This window comes from Chanodichthys erythropterus, chromosome 5 (genome assembly GCF_024489055.1).
Source record: "Chanodichthys erythropterus isolate Z2021 chromosome 5, ASM2448905v1, whole genome shotgun sequence".
In the NCBI taxonomy this organism is placed as follows: Eukaryota; Metazoa; Chordata; class Actinopteri; order Cypriniformes; family Xenocyprididae; genus Chanodichthys; species Chanodichthys erythropterus.
The window spans coordinates 32,156,989-32,171,708 of NC_090225.1; the positions used below are offsets into that span (position 1 = coordinate 32,156,989).

The window sequence follows — 14,720 nt, forward strand, 5'->3', positions numbered from 1 at the left end:
GACGACACGCAGATTAACACAGCATTAACTTTATTTAAAGACTTGAAAAACAAAAATAAAATGGCTGATATCTTCCCTTGTGTCACTATTTTCAGTGACTCCGAGTCATTCAGGAAACATTTCACTGTCCTTTCATCAACGTGTCCGTTAATTAATGTGCGTTTCCTTCAGTTGAAAAAAGCAGATGAAGTATGAACCTGCTGGTTGGGTTGATCTAGTCGTATTGGCCTGATGAGGTATTGTGAATATTACAGTCTGTCTGGAAGGAGTAACCTGAAAACTCCATCGTCTCACCTGAAATCAGAGGCATTCAGATTTCAGTGGCAAATCACTTACGTTAACTTGTGATCAAATGCTTTCTTAGATTGTGTTCTCCAGTACTTAAAGGGATAGTTCACCCAGAAATGTAAATGTGATGTTTATCTGCTTACCCTCAGCGCATCCAAGATGTAGGTGACTTTGTTTCTTCAGTAGAGCACAAATGATGATTTTTATCTCCATCCGTCGCCGTCTGTCAGGCGTATAATGCGTGTCAATGGGAACTCCATCTGTAAGAGTCAAAAAAACTTGCACAGACAAATCCAAATTAAACCCTGCGGCTCGTGACGACACGTTGATGTCCTAAGACACGAAATGATTGGTTTGTGTGAGAAACTGAACAGTATTTATATCATTTTTTACCTCTAATACACCACTATGTCCAACTGCGTTCAGCACTCGGTTAGTGAGGTCTGATCGCGCTCTGATGCTGGAAGTGATGTCTCGCTCTCATTGAAGCAAAGCGTGAGCGATCACTTCCGTCATCAGAACGTATTTTCAGACGTCACACACCGGATGCTCAAGGCAATTGGACATATTGGTGTTTTAGAGTTAAAAACTGATATAAATACTGTTCGGTTTCTCACACAAACCGATCGTTTCGTGTCTTAGGACATCAATGTGTCGTCACGAGCCGCATGGTTTAATTGGATTTGTCTGTGCATGTTTTTTGACTCATAGATTTTTATTGTTTTTACTCTTATATGAGTTTCCATTGACACGCATTATACGACTGACAGACGGCAACGGTTGGAATTACAAATCATCATTTGTGTTCTACTGAAGAAACAAAGTCACCTACATCTTGGATGCGCTGGGGGTAAGCAGATAAACATCACATTTTCATTTTTGGGTGAACTATCCCTTTAAGTTTAGGATGTGAAGATGTTTTCTTACACAGGCATCCCATCCACATTGAGTTCTGTCTCCAGCCTCTGTCGCTCTCGTATGATGGACTCCAGTGATCCAAGTTCTTCAGGTGATCCACAATCTGCAGATCAAATGCACATGAGCTTCAATCCAACATTCATCTGATTCCTCAGAATTCCTCATGCTCCGTCCTGAAAATATTATTTAATGTCACATTGGACTAAACCTACTGACTTTACTCACACAGGATATAAAAACATCCCAAAGTCCTCAATTTAAAAAGCCAGTCATTTTTGACCTGGAGCACCAAATTTGGTAAAGGGTCAACACAGCACAAAAGCTCAAAACAAACTCTGATGTTGGCTTGATAAAGCATTGACTGAAGTTTAAACGAGGACCATAAAAGCCTTGTGTAGTTGTTAAAGTGTTTTGAGTGGTGGATAGACATACAGATGCAGGAAAACCTTGACCTGAGGGATTCCTGAAAGCAGGTTAAGCAACTTAACTCAGATAAGTTTACCCAGAGTAAACAGATAACCAAGAAACTGAGGTAAGTTTCAGGGTAAGTAACTGTTGCAACTCTCAATGTAAGAAAGTCTAGCCAGAAAGTTTGGGGTACTTTGAAAGCTTGACTTTTGAAGGTTTTAAAGCTCTCAGACAGGTTAGGGTATTTTAGTCTGGTTTGATGTTGGTGGAAGATCCAGATGCAAAATCTGTTCATGTTTATCAGAAGCAAGGCTTCTGAAGATACGGATGTTCCAGCTTCGGTCAAGAGATCCTTAATCTTTGATGTCCTGAGGTCTCTTTTGTTCGACCAAAATCTGATGTTAAATCCATACTGTTGTTCAGAGAACATATGTAATGTGTACGCTTCCCTTCCACATGTGAAATTCATAAATCACAAATGATCTTGAAATTGTACGCAACTGAATGGTTTCAGAGCTCCACCCTCAAAACGCCACCTAATTAATATCATTAACATATAAAAGATCATCAGTCAACACCCAAACCCTTTACTTGAGAACAGAGCAGCAAAAATTGCTTAGATTTCCAAATAACTGCAGTTCTCCCAGTCCCTGCCTCAAGGGAAAGTGTGTACGTCTGCTTCATGTCAAAGAAAGTTTTTATGAATATGAAAGCTGGTGTGGATTTTAGCATTAGCACTCTCTAAGATCAATCCGTGCATACACACATTTTATAAGCGAGGCCCATCATTTTTGCTTTTCCATTTGCTCCAAAAGCAAAATAAAAAACACAGCATGTGGACTGTCACGTCCATCAGAGATCTTACCTTCAGCACTGCTTCTGTTTGCTCGTGCTCATCTGTTTTGTTCAGCTGCAGTCCTGCAGGGGTAATTAGTCATTTTAAACCTTAGTTAATCTTAACTCTTGTCCACAGACTAGTACAGGACAGGACCGTACCCTGTGAGCAGTACATGGCCGGTCTCTCCTCCTCAACACACTTGGGAAGATCATCTTTTCTCAGCGCTTCAGTCGTGGAACCGCCTCGATCGTCTGTGAACTTCCAGAAGGCCTCTGTAACCACACGGGAAAGATATGGCATGTTCAGATATTTGTGGACAGAAGCTGGTGTTTCAGGTTGCCAACTGTCATTGGTAAGTACCTGTAAATCTCTCCAGCGGGGTGTTCCTTTGTGTTGGAGGTGGAGGTGACGCTGCTTTACTGTCGGTCTCCAAACACCGTAAAGCTGAAGAGAAACACGTCACATCACATGAGTCTTATTTCTGCATTAGAAATACTGACCTAAATCACATTTAGGAACACAAATCATGCAAAACAGTATGGTTAGAAAAGCACTTTGTCAAATATAGCCAACAATACATTTACCAAGCTGCTTTGTATGGAAACTTGTTTCCACCAGTGAATAAAAAATATAAAGGTAATTGTGACATCTCTTTATATCATAATTTTGACTTTTTTCTCGCAATTACAAGTTCATATCTCATAATTCTGACTTTTTTCTCACAATTACAAGTTCATATCTCATAATTTTGACTTTTTTTTCTCGCAATTACAAGTTCATATCTCATAATTTTGACTTTTTTCTCGCAATTACAAGTTTATATCATAATTTTGACTTTTTTCCCGCAATTACAAGTTCATCTCTCATAATTTTGACTTTTTTCTCGCAATTACAAGTTCATATCTCATAATTTTGACTTTTTTCTCACAATTACAAGTTTATATCTCATAATTTTGACTTTTTTCTCGCAATTACAAGTTCATATCTCATAATTTTGACTTTTTTCTCACAATTACAAGTTTATATCTCATAATTTTGACTTTTTTCTCGCAATTACAAGTTCATATCTCATAATTTTGACTTTTTTCTCACAATTACAAGTTCATATCTCATAATTTTGACTTTTTTCTCGCAATTACAAGTTCATATCTCATAATTTTGACTTTTTTCTCGCAATTACAAGTTTATATCATAATTTTGACTTTTTTCTCGCAATTACAAGTTCATATCTCATAATTTTGACTTTTTTCTCGCAATTACAAGTTCATATCTCATAATTCTGACTTTTTTCTCACAATTACAAGTTCATATCTCATAATTTTGACTTTTTTCTCGCAATTACAAGTTCATATCTCATAATTTTGACTTTTTTCTCGCAATTACAAGTTTATATCATAATTTTGACTTTTTTCTCGCAATTACAAGTTCATATCTCATAATTTTGACTTTTTTCTCGCAATTACAAGTTCATATCTCATAATTTTGACTTTTTTCTCACAATTACAAGTTTATATCTCATAATTTTGACTTTTTTCTCGCAATTACAAGTTCATATCTCATAATTTTGACTTTTTTCTCACAATTACAAGTTTATATCTCATAATTTTGACTTTTTTCTCGCAATTACAAGTTCATATCTCATAATTTTGACTTTTTTCTCACAATTACAAGTTCATATCTCATAATTTTGACTTTTTTCTCGCAATTACAAGTTCATATCTCATAATTTTGACTTTTTTCTCGCAATTACAAGTTTATATCATAATTTTGACTTTTTTCTCGCAATTACAAGTTCATATCTCATAATTTTGACTTTTTTCTCGCAATTACAAGTTCATATCTCATAATTTTGACTTTTTTCTCACAATTACAAGTTTATATCTCATAATTTTGACTTTTTTCTCGCAATTACAAGTTCATATCTCATAATTTTGACTTTTTTCTCACAATTACAAGTTTATATCTCATAATTTTGACTTTTTTCTCGCAATTACAAGTTCATATCTCATAATTTTGACTTTTTTCTCACAATTACAAGTTTATATCTCATAATTTTGACTTTTTTCTCGCAATTACAAGTTCATATCTCATAATTTTGACTTTTTTCTCACAATTACAAGTTTATATCATAATTCTGACTTTTTTTTAATTATAAGTTTCTGGTGGATCCAAAATGGTCAATATTCATATTCATGCATTTTATTCATATTTCATGTTAATCATATATGGCTTACATTGATTTCATGTATTCATGTACTCCTACTCCATATATTAATCCTCATCATATTTTCCAGTATTTACACTTTATTGTACTCCTTTTTGGTTATTCTTCTTGTATCTTTAAGAGTATGTATGCTTGCTATATGCAGTAGTTCTTCAAAGTGTTCCAGTCTGACAGGTTAAGTTGACATGTTTGTAGTTAGATATTGAACGCCTGCCAAGTACTGAAGTGATGTGTTCCAGAATTAGTTGCTCATTTGAACTTGATGTACCTTTGTATGAAAATATGTCTGCACACATGAGATAATGCAAGATCTGCAATATTCTCTTAAAGGTGTCAAAACAACACCTTCTGTATCTCTTTTCATCTTTCTTTGACATTTGTCCAGTCACTCTGACCGTTACACCAGCTATGACATAATGGATCAATCTGTTTGACCTTTTCTTATTAGATCAAACGTGATTTTGAGTGGGATGTAAGTTTTCTTATGCTTATGGTATAAAACAGACTGGGTCTTTGATAGTTTAACTTTCTTTGATCTTTCTGCTTCTCACATTTCTTCTGCGTCTTCTACTTCTACCTCTCATTTCATTCTGCAAAATCTTAATTTTGTTCCTGTATCTGTTAGATACAATACTCTGGACTTTATTATAAACTATTATTTAATTGATTAATTTGTTTGTCGCTATAATGTTTAGGTAATAAACTAATTATTCCTTATTCAAATTAGATCTCTGATCTCAATTTTTGCATCAGTTTATATCTCGCAATTCAGACTGTTTTCTTGCAATTCCAACTAAACTCACAATTGTGAGGAAAACGTTGTTGTTTTTATTCTGTGGCAGAAACCAGCTTCCACAGTATTTGGATAAAAGTGTCCGCTAAATGGATAAATGTAAATACGTACACAGATGCACTTTATCTGTCTCCTCGCTGAGTTACAAATTAATATGCAAGTGACGTATCAGCAGGATTTCAGTACAATGAACATTCAGATTTTAGTTTTTCAAAGAAAGTGTTTGTTTGTTTTATTTCTCATATCTTCTCAGATAACTCAATCTCAGACAGGTTTGCTGGGTAGTTTGCCAGCTCTTCTTAGGTAAATGGAAAACATACTTAAAGAGGTTGTTCCACATTATTAAGCAAGTCACAGTTCTCATGAAATATGGGGGGAAGAAAGATCTTTCTGAAGATAAAAATCATGAAATGGTGCAATGTTATATGCAAAAAAAGGCAAAATCAGCTAACATTGAGATTGTTGAACTGTCAAAAGATCTGTGAGTGATTTAGAGCACTGAAGAACCCGGTCAGATTAAGCTCATTAAGGGAAGTTAAATGAATTGCATTAAAAGGGAATGGATAAAAAGCCACGGTATGCAGCAAACAGGAATCTGAAGCTGCTGGTGTCTCTAGAGTCTCTCCATGCAAGCTGCCAGATTTGTATTTACCTAAGAAGAGCTGGCAAAACATTTAACAAAGCTGTCTGAGATTGATACCAGTTATCTAAAAAGAGATACAATTAGAAATAAAACAAACAAACATTCTCTTTGAAAAACTAAAATCCTACTGATATGTCACTTACATAATAATTTGCAACACAGAGTATATGTTTGTGAAAACTATAAATATTAAATGATTTTCCAAAAAGTTTATATGTGCAAATACCTTTGCGCCTCTTTATTGTTTTGCTGTGTGGAAGGAGAATATAAACTCTGAAAGCGTTGTGGCCTTTCTTGATGCTTTTGTCTTGAAGCTCTTTGACGTCCGTCAGGGAATTGAGTGCGCATCGGAAGTTTGCTTTCCATGTCTTGGGATCGGGTTTGTCTATGCCAGGTTTGTATCTCCCTAAAATCCATGAAAGCAGAGTTTGTTTGCATGATTGCTATCTACAGTGCCAGTTTTCCATATAATCCAGTTGTATTCCTGGCCAAGTGTTTGGTAAAAATGCAGATGGGGTGCACAAAAACTATTCAGACATATATCGCAATTAAAAATGTTGTTGTGTTATATATCAAAACAAGTCACATTCATTTTAAATACAGCACATGTTTCAGTCATATTTCACATCATAAAGTGTTTTAGCTTTTCAAAATATCAAGCAATAGATATATTGGTCAATAAAAGAAGGCAAAAAGGTTGTCAAAGGTTCTCTTCACATCGAGTTAATTCTGGGAAAAGCTCTGGTGTCACTTGGTTTGACATTTTATATCTAATGAAAAAACACTTTTAAGTGCCACTTTTGTGTCCAAATACTTTTTTGGGGCAGCTGTGTATGGAATCAGATTTTGTGGATGAGTTTCCTGCAGACTCGAAACATCAAGTGAAGACTGACCCTACAGCAAATCTGCATTCGCTCAGTGAAAACTTGGACAATTTCAACGCAGCTGGTGTCATTTGGTAATTAATGTAGAATGCATATGCTACTATGCATGTATAGCAAACAGTTAACCTCAAGCATTATTATTCTTCAAAATGTTTAATTATTATTCTGATCAATTCTTGGCAATTTGGAATTACACTCTTAATCATGTTTTACTTAGTGTGAAGAACATTTTAATAATCTAAAGAACCTTTGGTTACACTTTATTTCGATAGGCCACTTTAGACATTATACTAACTATAAATAACTTTGCAACTTCATGTCATCTAACTCTCATTAGAGTATTAGTAGGCTAGACTTTTAGGTTAGTTAATAAGTTCACATGTACTTGTAAAGTTACTTGTAGAAAGTTGAATGGACCATCAAAATAAAGTGTTTGCAGATATTAAGCAGACAGTCTAGAAATGACTGCTAGTTGACATGTAGTTGCAGAGTTACTTGGCAGAATGTCTAAAGTGGACTATCAAAATTAAGTGTTACCTCACCTTTTTACTATACACTTTTAAAAATAAGGTTCTTTCTTCACATCAACGGTTTCATGAAGAATCTTGAACATCCATGTTTCCTTTCCATTAGACAACAGGTTAAGTTCTAAGTTCTTAAGTATTTTTAAGGAACTGATTGATCTCTGAAATGTTCTTTGAGGAACCAAAGATGGTTCTTCCATGGCATCACTGTGAAAACCATCTTCTGAATGTTAAAGGTTCTTCATGGAACCATCAATGCCAATAAAATATATCTAAGAGTGTATATGTTTATCACAAGTCAACTAAAATAAGAATATTTGAATCAGAAAATCTTTGGATTAATCTTTTGAGATTTTCACAGATATCAGGTTGGAAACATGATTTGAAGCATATTTTGTCTTAATCAAGCTATAGAGTCGCAGACATTAGTTTTTATGTGTTTTAATCAGAGACGTCGGTCACTTTACCTGTGTGGATCGCCCAGTTTCGGAACAGAGTCGCATCCTTCTCGATATTCCAGCCGTGCCGGGCCGCATGTTTCCAGGGAATCTGGAAAACTCTGGCCGCCTACAGTTTGATGCAGTGTAAAGAGAGCACAGAAACTGAGATATCTACACTCTTAGAAATAAGGTTATAGAATCTTAGGGTTCTTGATGCAATTTTATAGAACTTTGAGCCTTTTCTTCCACATCTGTGTAGTAGTAAATCCAGCATTTGAGTTAATTCTGCAGGATGTGATTTGGCTCAAATATCAGGGTAAGATGGAATTCTAGATGTAGGAAAGTGATCAATGAATCAAACAACATGAGTTTAAAGCAGCAGATCTCACCTCGTCCAGCCACATGACTCCAGGATATCTGCCCGAATCGATCTGTTCCTCCAGCCAGGGCCGTAAGCGCAGGCGTCCCTGATGCATCTCTGGAGTCTGACGGACAGGTTTCAGCTGGTGCTCAGGGTGATTCACTCCAGATGTGTCCTCAATGCAGCCGCACCATCGCCTTCATACAGACATGAGCTTCCTTCAGACACAAACACACTGCGGTACTGAAACACATCACAGAAAGCAGTGACACGCAGGAGGAAACATCATACCTCATTCAGTCAAGAGTGAAATCCCAGCCTCCTCGTACCTGCACCAACAGGTTTGGAGGGTTTCCTTCAAACCGCAGGATGATTTCTGTGGTAATGAGGGCCGAACACAGTCACGCCTCGTCAATCTGACGCTTCTGATGTGAGTTACTCCACTAAAACCTGCAAATGCATTTTATTAGTGAAAGATAGTTGGGATGCAGGGATGACGAATGAACAAAAACACTGCAGAAGAAACTCAAGCATCTCTCAGCTGATAAAATATCCAAATCTCTGTGCAGCTCAATACTCTGAGATGTATGATTGTTATTGTGGCATATTTGTGCCATGAGAGTTACACGTTAGATTGCTATCAGTCGCAGCTATGTAGATGAGTCATTCTCTGCTTCGCCTTATTTCCTGTGAACTTCATGCATCTCAGGTATTTTCCGATGAAACAAGTATTGGTCTCGCTCTGTTCATTTGCAAATATTTTGCTAGAATTCAAACTTCCGGGAAACAAACAAACAGCCATTTTCTCAACCAGTCAGTAGGCTGTAGGTAGTTTGGTAGCAGATAAAAAGTAAATTGTGAATCAGGACCAGCTCTGATTGATAATACAGGTCAGTGATCACAGCTGATGACATATACACACTGACCGGCCACTTTATCAGGTACACCTGTTCAACTGCTCTTCAAATATCTCATCAGCCAATCACATCATCTCAGTGCACTGAGGCAAGTTGACATGGTGAAGGTGATCTGCTGAAGTTCAAACTGAGCATCAGAATGAGGAAGCAAGCTGATTTAAGTGACTTTGAACATGTCATGGCTGGTTTGAGTATATCAGAAACTGTTGATCTACTGGGATATTCATGCACAACCAGAGCCTGAACATAAAAAGGGAAACTATAATGCCCCTTTTACAAGTTTCAGCTCAAAATCCCCCACAGATCATTTATTATAGCTTGTCAAATTTGCCCCTATTTGGGTGTGAGCAAAAACACGCCGTTTTTGTGTGTGTCCCTTTAAATGCAAATGAGCTGCTGCTTTCCAGAAGAGGGCGGAGCTTTAACAGCTCAACAACAACAAAGCTGGAGAATCTCACGCAGCCAAAATGAGGAAAGTGTTCAGCCTTACATTGTTCAAACCGGAGTCGACACTGATGGAGAGACTCAGGAAGAAGTTACAACTTTTAGACGTTTCTGAATGGTTAGTGGATAAATTGATGTAGTTGCTGTGGAGTTGATTCAACTCATCCACTAGCATGTGCCGTCATGTTCATCTTTTGTGTTGAATTGACCCTCGTTTGTGAAGCAGTCCGGCGTAAAATGACGGCATGTCAACAACACTCGACTACAACAACTCTTCCTCTTCTCTAAAGCAGCCCAACATGGCCTTTGTTGAGTGTTCTCGGGGGCGGGGCGCTGCATCGTCACGAAAGTTTAACCCTTGCTAATTTAGTTTGTTACTTATGCGCTGTTTAAGACGTTTTCTGTGCGCAAACATCAGAAACACAGAAATCTGCATCTCAGACAGTACGAGAATACTGAATCGAGCTCTCTTTCACATCTTGTTGCGCTTCAATGGATGTATTCAAACAAAATTATGTCAAAATGCCGTTCTTTAACATAGTTCAGTAACATAGTTATGCATGTGTATCAGTATATTGGATCCGTGCGTCAGCTCTTAAAGTGACAGCAGCATAATAACCCTGCTGAGGTCTGTGTTCTTAGTGTTAATCAAACATCAAAAGACAAAGACCAATCACTCATTGCTTTTGACTGTGTAACTTTAATAATGATTAACAGATATGGAAGTCTCATCCAGTGGTTTATATGCAAACACATAGACATGCACATTTCCCAACACTGAATATTATAATGTCACACTGGTATTTTTCCTGTATGTGAACTTTTGGAACATTTTCAGTGTTAGAAAACAAATACTAATTTGAGCCTTTTCTGCAGCTCAGGTAATATTTCAACCTTCAGCCTTTGCCTCCAGTTCTTCAGTGTAAATCTGGTTTGTAATTTTGTCACAGCCATCTTATGTTTACATAAGACCTGCATCATTAAATGCAAGCTATCTTCCCTAGTAAGTGAGTAAACAAGTAATCCAATAGGAGGAAACGAAACCAAACAGCAGCAGAACATGCCAAGACAATAACCGACAAGGAACTACAGAAATCACAGATTATATATATAGACACAAGATAGCAAGCAAACAAAACTAGACTAACAGGTAACCAAGGAAACAAACACAGGAAGTGAAAACAACAGTGGGAACAAAATGCAAACTAAAAGTCCCAGAAGACAGCCTAAATGTGACAGTAATTCAGAAATTGGGTGATTTAACTGTGCATTTATTAATTATTTTTCGAATCTATTTGTCCAACTGTTAATAAATGATTGCTCAGTTGATTGATTGATCAAATGATTATTTCACGGCACATACGAGCCCCCATTGATTTTTCTTCACACTGACCAAATACAGCGCAAATGACCAAAATGATCAAAGACTGCATAGGCCCAGCAAGACCTTTTTAATATGATTTATTTCATTCGCATTGATCGCTGTAGTTCCTGAATAAAAATATGTTCTAAGAACGCTTTGCTTATGTTCCCATTAAGTTATGAAAGTAGTTATTTCTGAATGATCAAAATGTCCAGTTTTTTTTAAAGTTTTATTTTAAAATTTTAAAGGTTTATTTGACTTTTTTCCCCAAACCTTATATCGTTATATGAATGATGAGGGAACAGTCCTTTGTATCATTCTTCAAACATGTTACTTTAGAATGTTCTCCTGAAACAAGCAGCAACATTTAAAAAACATTTAACAAGTGTTCAAACTAAATGTTTCAGAAAAAACATTCCATGAATGATGTATAAATGATGTTTTGAGAACATTATTAAAGACCAGATAACACTGAACGAACATTCTGTCAGTCACTGGAAGAACGTTCCCTGTCAGCTGGTGCTGTTCACCTGTCGGCCACCAGAGGCCCTCAGTCGACTGGTTATTTATTTATATATTTATTTATTTATTTTTTGTGCCTCTCTGTTGGCGGTTTATTTTTGGTATCCTCTGTGTTTCTTTGTGTCAGTGAAGTAAGCCCCGCTGGTCAAGGCTGTTGTTACTGTTATGACTTTTGGAAACTTTTTAACCCTTCTTTGCCCTCATAGCCTTGTTTGTTTGTTTGTTTGTTTGTTTGTTTGTTTGTTTGTTTGTTTGTTTGCTTGTTTGCTTGCTTGCTTGCTTGGACCTCACTGTCTGTGTGTTGGACTTTGTCCATCTCAGGTTCCTGGAGTGTGGCTGGCGCTCACTATCTTATTCATGGATTATCTGATAAAGACGATCTGGCCTCTAGGTAACAAATCAATAACTCTCATTTCTCAAATAAACATTGGATGAATGAAAGCATGATTTGTTTTAGATGTTGTATACACACAAAATATGCATGTGTAGGTGTAGGAATGTGTGTAGGTGATTTCTCTTACTTACCAGCATTTAATAAGCAATGACAAATGAAAATGGGTGCCTGTTTTTGGAGCAGTTTTCCCATGGCATGATAGGATACATCTTAATGTAGCATGGGAAACTCTCTCTCTCTCACACACACACACACACACACACACACACACACACACACACACGTCTGATGTTAAACTTTGTATAGATATTTTATTCTAAAACAAGGCAAGGTTATTGAACAGGGAAATGATTTCTCCACAGATTGTATTACCTCTTATTATTTCCTAGTGCTTTATACCGTTGTGTCACATGGATGGGAATATGCATAATAGAATTATATGCAAATGAGGTTATGCATAGTTAAAGCTAGTCGCTGAAGCTCCATATATGGTTATTTCAGCAGGATACGATCCCTCTTCTGCTGGATTGATGAAGGGAATGTCTCACGGGTTCTGCTGTATGTGTGGTTTATAAATCTGAAACTTCGATGCGTACAGAAAATCTGCCACTGTTGGAGTGAGATGTGTGTGAGTCTCAGTCAGGTGTGTGTCGTGCTGCTCGTCCTGATATAGTCTTCATGTCAGGCCCGTCGTCTCCTCTGATCCTCACTCCGCCTCAGAAGCCCGAACCTAAATAACAGACACCTGTCAATCACAAAGTGCAGGAAATAAGTACGTTTCTGACTAAACTTTGAGTTTAAGAAACTCGGCTTGGAGCTTAGAAACAGAAAGAGCTCCTCAACAAAGTGAAAAATCCAGGAGCTTCAGTCCATGGAAACGTGATGTTTTATTGGCTTTATAGTCCAGTCGGTATGAGTTTAGGAGTCAATGCATGAGTTTATAAGTTCATAAACACGGATAAAGCTACACAGTGAGCAAAACCATTAGGGAAGTGATGTTTTTCATGATTTCATGATGATTGTAAAATCATTTTCTTCTGAAAAATCCAGCAGGATTCACTTCTGGAAAATGTTCCACACATAATTCTTCACTGTCAAAATGGTCATAATTTAATAATTTGAACATTTCTACTTCATCCTTCTGATAGGAATTTTGTCTTTTTGATGATTTGTCGTTTTTACCCAAATTTTCCCTGTGGTAAATATCTTCCTAATTATGGCTGAATTTAAGGTGTTTCCCAATCAACAATTACACCTGTAAATGATTATTATACTCAGAATTGTTAGGATTGGAACAGGAAACATATCTTTGGAAATCGGATCAGAATACTGTAGAAAGCGGTCATGGTCACTTAAAATGAGGATCTGATGCGGTTCACTTCACATTTTGATTTCGTGTTAAATGGACAAGTTGAAACTGTAACTCTTTGGCCCGGTTTCACAGACAGAGCTTAGCCTAAGGGCATTTAAACAACTTTTATAAACGTGTCTTAGCAAAAAATGTTAGTGATGTGCATCTTGAGACAAAACAATTGCACTGACATATTTTGAGATAACTCAGAGCAAGTTTCTTTCAGTTGAAACAGTTCAAACATGCATTTTAGCTTAAGCCTTGTTTGTGAAACCGGGGGTTTGACTTTGTTTTCATTTTGTAAGAATGTTTCAATCAAGCAGCTCGATCAATAACCCTAATTCTACATCCTAACTTATGCCGACACTTTATTGTGATTCTCCCAACAGATATTCTCCTGACTAAATAACATCATTTTAACTAGTCTACTAACCTGAACAGTCTACTAATACTCAGTGTTTCCCAACCTTTTTTTCAGTCACGGCACCCTTTGAAAATGTTCAATTATTTTGGCACCCCACCCTAGTGTTGTCACAATACTGGAATTTGTAACTTCAATACAATACCTTGAAAATATGAAATAAATTGCTTTAAGTTTTTCAGGTAGGTTTAACAGTAGTAGGGCTATTCAGATAAGAAATACTACAGAACCTGAATAATGTAATTAAATGTAAAATAACCTTGAATAATCTTCATTGTACAAAAAAATATATAAAGGAATAGAGAAGTTACAAAAGTCATTCAGTCAAGCGCAATGAGGGATTTTCTCTTTGTCTTTTGTTGTTTGATTAACATTAAAAACACAGACAGCAGCAGGTTTATTAGGCTGCTGTCACTTTAAGAGCACTGCGTTTTATACCTGTTTACGTTCACTGAGGACATAATCGATTGTGTTTATGTGAACACTTGGCAGGGCGGACATTGTGTAAATATATTTTTGTGCATAAATGACTATTATAACAAGGAAATCAATTTGGCACTGGCGAGCTGTTTGAGAGGCGGCTTTATGTGTGCGCGCTTTAGATTTGAGCACAGGAATGAAAATTATGGCAACCCCACGTCAAATTTTTTTTTGCATTTTTGCATTTTTAATATGAATTTGTGTGTGTCATTTGTTCTTATTGGAGACATCAGACTATTATGGTATATTTTACACATTTTTTGTATTTATGTATTTTGTACACGGCACCCGGTTGGGAAATACGTCTTTAACTTAGTAGAATGTCTGAAGAATGTGTGTAGTTTTATCATAACAATAGCAGCTATTTTTACTATTGTTTTGTTGTGAACTTCCCGGTGTAAGTAATAGTCCACTGAGGCGAGTTGCAGCTGAACACAGTTTATTGAAATGAAAATACAAAATACAAAGGAACCAAAGACTTGACTTGAACATGACTATGAAACCCAA

At 36.5% G+C, this 14,720-nt stretch overlaps 1 protein-coding gene across 2 annotated transcripts; it reads right to left on the bottom strand.

Annotated features, from left to right (window-relative positions):
* Positions 1 to 214: 214 nt before the first annotated feature.
* Positions 215 to 8,436, bottom strand: irf1a (interferon regulatory factor 1a). 2 transcript variants are annotated; one of them, XM_067385492.1, is made up of 8 exons: positions 8,350 to 8,436; positions 7,988 to 8,087; positions 6,339 to 6,518; positions 2,813 to 2,896; positions 2,611 to 2,724; positions 2,480 to 2,532; positions 1,216 to 1,309; positions 215 to 294 (listed from the first exon to the last, which is right to left on the bottom strand). In XM_067385492.1, the coding sequence occupies exons 1-8, from the start codon at positions 8,434 to 8,436 to the stop codon at positions 215 to 217; spliced, it is 792 nt and encodes a 263-aa protein (XP_067241593.1). The 2 variants fall into 2 exon arrangements, with proteins under 2 accessions (XP_067241593.1, XP_067241594.1); XM_067385493.1 differs by lacking the exons at positions 215 to 294; positions 1,216 to 1,309 and adding an exon at positions 5,523 to 5,525 and having other exon boundaries at positions 2,513 to 2,896.
* Between the last annotated feature and the right edge of the window lie 6,284 nt (positions 8,437 to 14,720).

Bases quoted from the DNA above. Each gene is read 5' to 3' on its own strand.
- irf1a (XM_067385492.1), bottom strand. From the start codon at position 8,436: ATGCATCAGGGACGCCTGCGCTTACGGCCCTGGCTGGAGGAACAGATC. The intron at 2,725-2,812 runs GTACTTACCAAT...GTGTGGTTACAG, and splicing joins CCCGCTGGAGAGATTTACAG to AGGCCTTCTGGAAGTTCACA. The intron at 295-1,215 runs GTAAGAAAACAT...CTCTGATTTCAG, and splicing joins AATGTGGATGGGATGCCTGT to GTGAGACGATGGAGTTTTCA.